The sequence below is a fragment of the Melanostigma gelatinosum genome (genome assembly GCF_949748355.1).
Source record: "Melanostigma gelatinosum genome assembly, chromosome: 1".
Classification (NCBI taxonomy): domain Eukaryota; kingdom Metazoa; phylum Chordata; class Actinopteri; order Perciformes; family Zoarcidae; genus Melanostigma; species Melanostigma gelatinosum.
In genome coordinates this window covers 1340981-1343480 of record NC_136634.1, presented here as the reverse complement: position 1 = coordinate 1343480, position 2500 = coordinate 1340981, and the positions used below count along the sequence as shown (strand labels likewise).

The window sequence follows — 2500 nt, the reverse complement described above, 5'->3', positions numbered from 1 at the left end:
TACAGGTAATCCAATCAGTTCCTCTGATTATAAATGAAACATCGGACAGCGTTTTCCAGGAAACTCTCAGACTCAACAACCTGTTTGTCATTTGTTTTGTGATTTTCCTAGTTCAGCCGCTCAAGTGTGTAACACACACACACGATTTTATGGGAGAAGCAAAGACAACCTGAACACTGTCTGCATCACAGTGAAGACATCATGACACTAACACTCTGAGTCAAGATCAAATACAAGCTTATTTATCCAGAGGACAGTTACAGTACAGAGACAGAAGAGTGCAAATAATAAACTCATGACACCAAATAAATATGATCAATAGGTTGCAAAAAAACTTATGTCAGAACTGTATACAGGTGACATGAGGATTGTAAAAAATAAAGAAGTTAATCTAGTCTGTAGTCAGCTAGCATGGAACTAAAGTCACATTAAGGAAACAGGAACATACGCGTATTAACTAATTAGTTGTTTACTTATAGAATACATGTATTTGAAGACTTTCTCAATAAGAGAGAAGCTGTTAGGAATAAATGTGTAAACGTCACAGCCAGAAGTCTCATAACAGTTAGCATTAGGTAACCACTGCTAACTAGCTTAGCGTGCTAACACTAGCTTAGCATGCTAACATGGTTTGTTGGGAGGCGGCTGTCAACTCTAACGATAATTAAATGAACTGGTTAAGTTAACGTTACATCTAGAAACACGTTATACTTAAACATAATATAAATGTCACGTGACCTCATCTCAAAATGTGTGTAATTAGTGAACGAAGCACCGTGAGCTAACACCGACAAACGAGCTCAACGAATGCGTTTCAAACATTCAAACACCAAAATAAGTCATTTTATTTCACTGTTTTGTTCATTTAGCTTATGCCGAATTAATAAAAGGGAAGGTATAGAGCTAGTTAATGTATCAAATGTGTATTAAGCGACATATGTATTCGCTGACAGCCACAACAACCCTGAATCTCCCGTGTTACCGGTGGAGTCTGGCGTTACGTTCTCTCCATACGAGTTAACCAGGCCCTCCCGGCCGGAGGTCTCTCAACACCAGTAACCAGTACCCCCCAGGACCAAACTCTGGCCGGACCCAGTTAGAAGCTGCTCCGGACAACACACGCTGGTTAATAGATTACATATAATCCGTTCTTACCGTGGCCAGAGAGCGGTATAACTGCGTCCAGCTCTGCTGCATTTTAGCCCGTGTTGTGGTCGCCTCTCACCGGATCTGTAACCTACAGAAAGGCCGACGCAGCCAAGGACTACCGTCATTGCGCATGCGCAGTATCAGTAGTCCGTAAAAAGAAGAAGAAAAAAACGCCCATGTAGGTCGCCTACATATGACGTCAGTGATTGTGAAACCTGAAAAATCTCTCAACTCGTCACACCGACTCTCTGGTTGGGGAAAGACTTTAAAACAACAAATACAATGTTTCCAAAAAATATTGTTTCTGTCCTCTGTGAAATATCAGAAGTATTCAGATCCTTTACTTTCGTAAAAGTACTAATACGACACTGTGGAAATACACCACTGCAAATACAAGTCATGCATTCAAAACCTTACTGAAGTAAAAGTATGTTTCACCGAAATGTAGTTAAAGTCAAAGTATTGAGACACGAGTGGACTAAAATGAGAGCATGTCTTCATATGAACACAGAGACACTAGTGGACTAAGATGAGAACACGTCTTCAGATGAACACAGAGACACTAGTGGACTAAGATGAGTTCATGTCTTCATATGAACACAGAGACACGAGTGGACTAAGATGAGTTCATGTCTTCATATGAACACAGAGACACGAGTGGACTAAGATGAGTTCATGTCTTCATATGAACACAGAGACACTAGTGGACTAAGATGAGTTCATGTCTTCATATGAACACAGAGACACTAGTGGACTAAGATGAGTTCATGTCTTCAGATGAACACAGAGACACTAGTGGACTAAGATGAGTTCATGTCTTCATATGAACACAGAGACACTAGTGGACTAAGATGAGTTCATGTCTTCATATGAACACAGAGACACTAGTGGACTAAGATGAGTTCATGTCTTCATATGAACACAGAGACACTAGTGGACTAAGATGAGTTCATGTCTTCATTTCTTCAGAGAGAAACAGAGAAACTTTGCTGTCGCTCAGATTAACCTTCACTTATATTCAGTAAATGTGACTCAGCATCTCTCCTCCTCTCAGTGAAGCTCTGATTGTACATTGTAGCCCTGGTTTGCCACCTGTTTACAAGTGGATAACAACCTTTATAGACAGTGTAAACTTAGTGAGGCTCCTTATTGTTCATGCATTCACCAAGCATGACAACTAAACACTGTCTACTGTTCAAAAGCACAAATCTAGTTCATTTCAATGCTTTTAAACATTGCTGCTTTTCTTATGTATTCATGTATTGTGCTGTACAGTGTGTTTGCTGTTGACTTGTGCTCATATTATTAGTTGTTAGATCCTGGGGTACTTCTGGCCCGATACGGGGCTACT

General features: G+C 40.2%; 1 protein-coding gene across 1 annotated transcript in view; it reads right to left on the bottom strand.

Moving 5' to 3' along the window:
- dld (deltaD) overlaps positions 1 to 1275 on the bottom strand; it is a 12699-nt gene extending 11424 nt beyond the window's left edge. The window contains exon 1 of the mRNA XM_079276793.1: positions 1156 to 1275. Coding sequence (XP_079132919.1) covers positions 1156 to 1197 — 42 coding nt within the window. The 5' untranslated portion in view covers positions 1198 to 1275. The remainder of the gene's footprint in view (positions 1 to 1155) is intronic.
- Positions 1276 to 2500: the final 1225 nt, after the last annotated feature.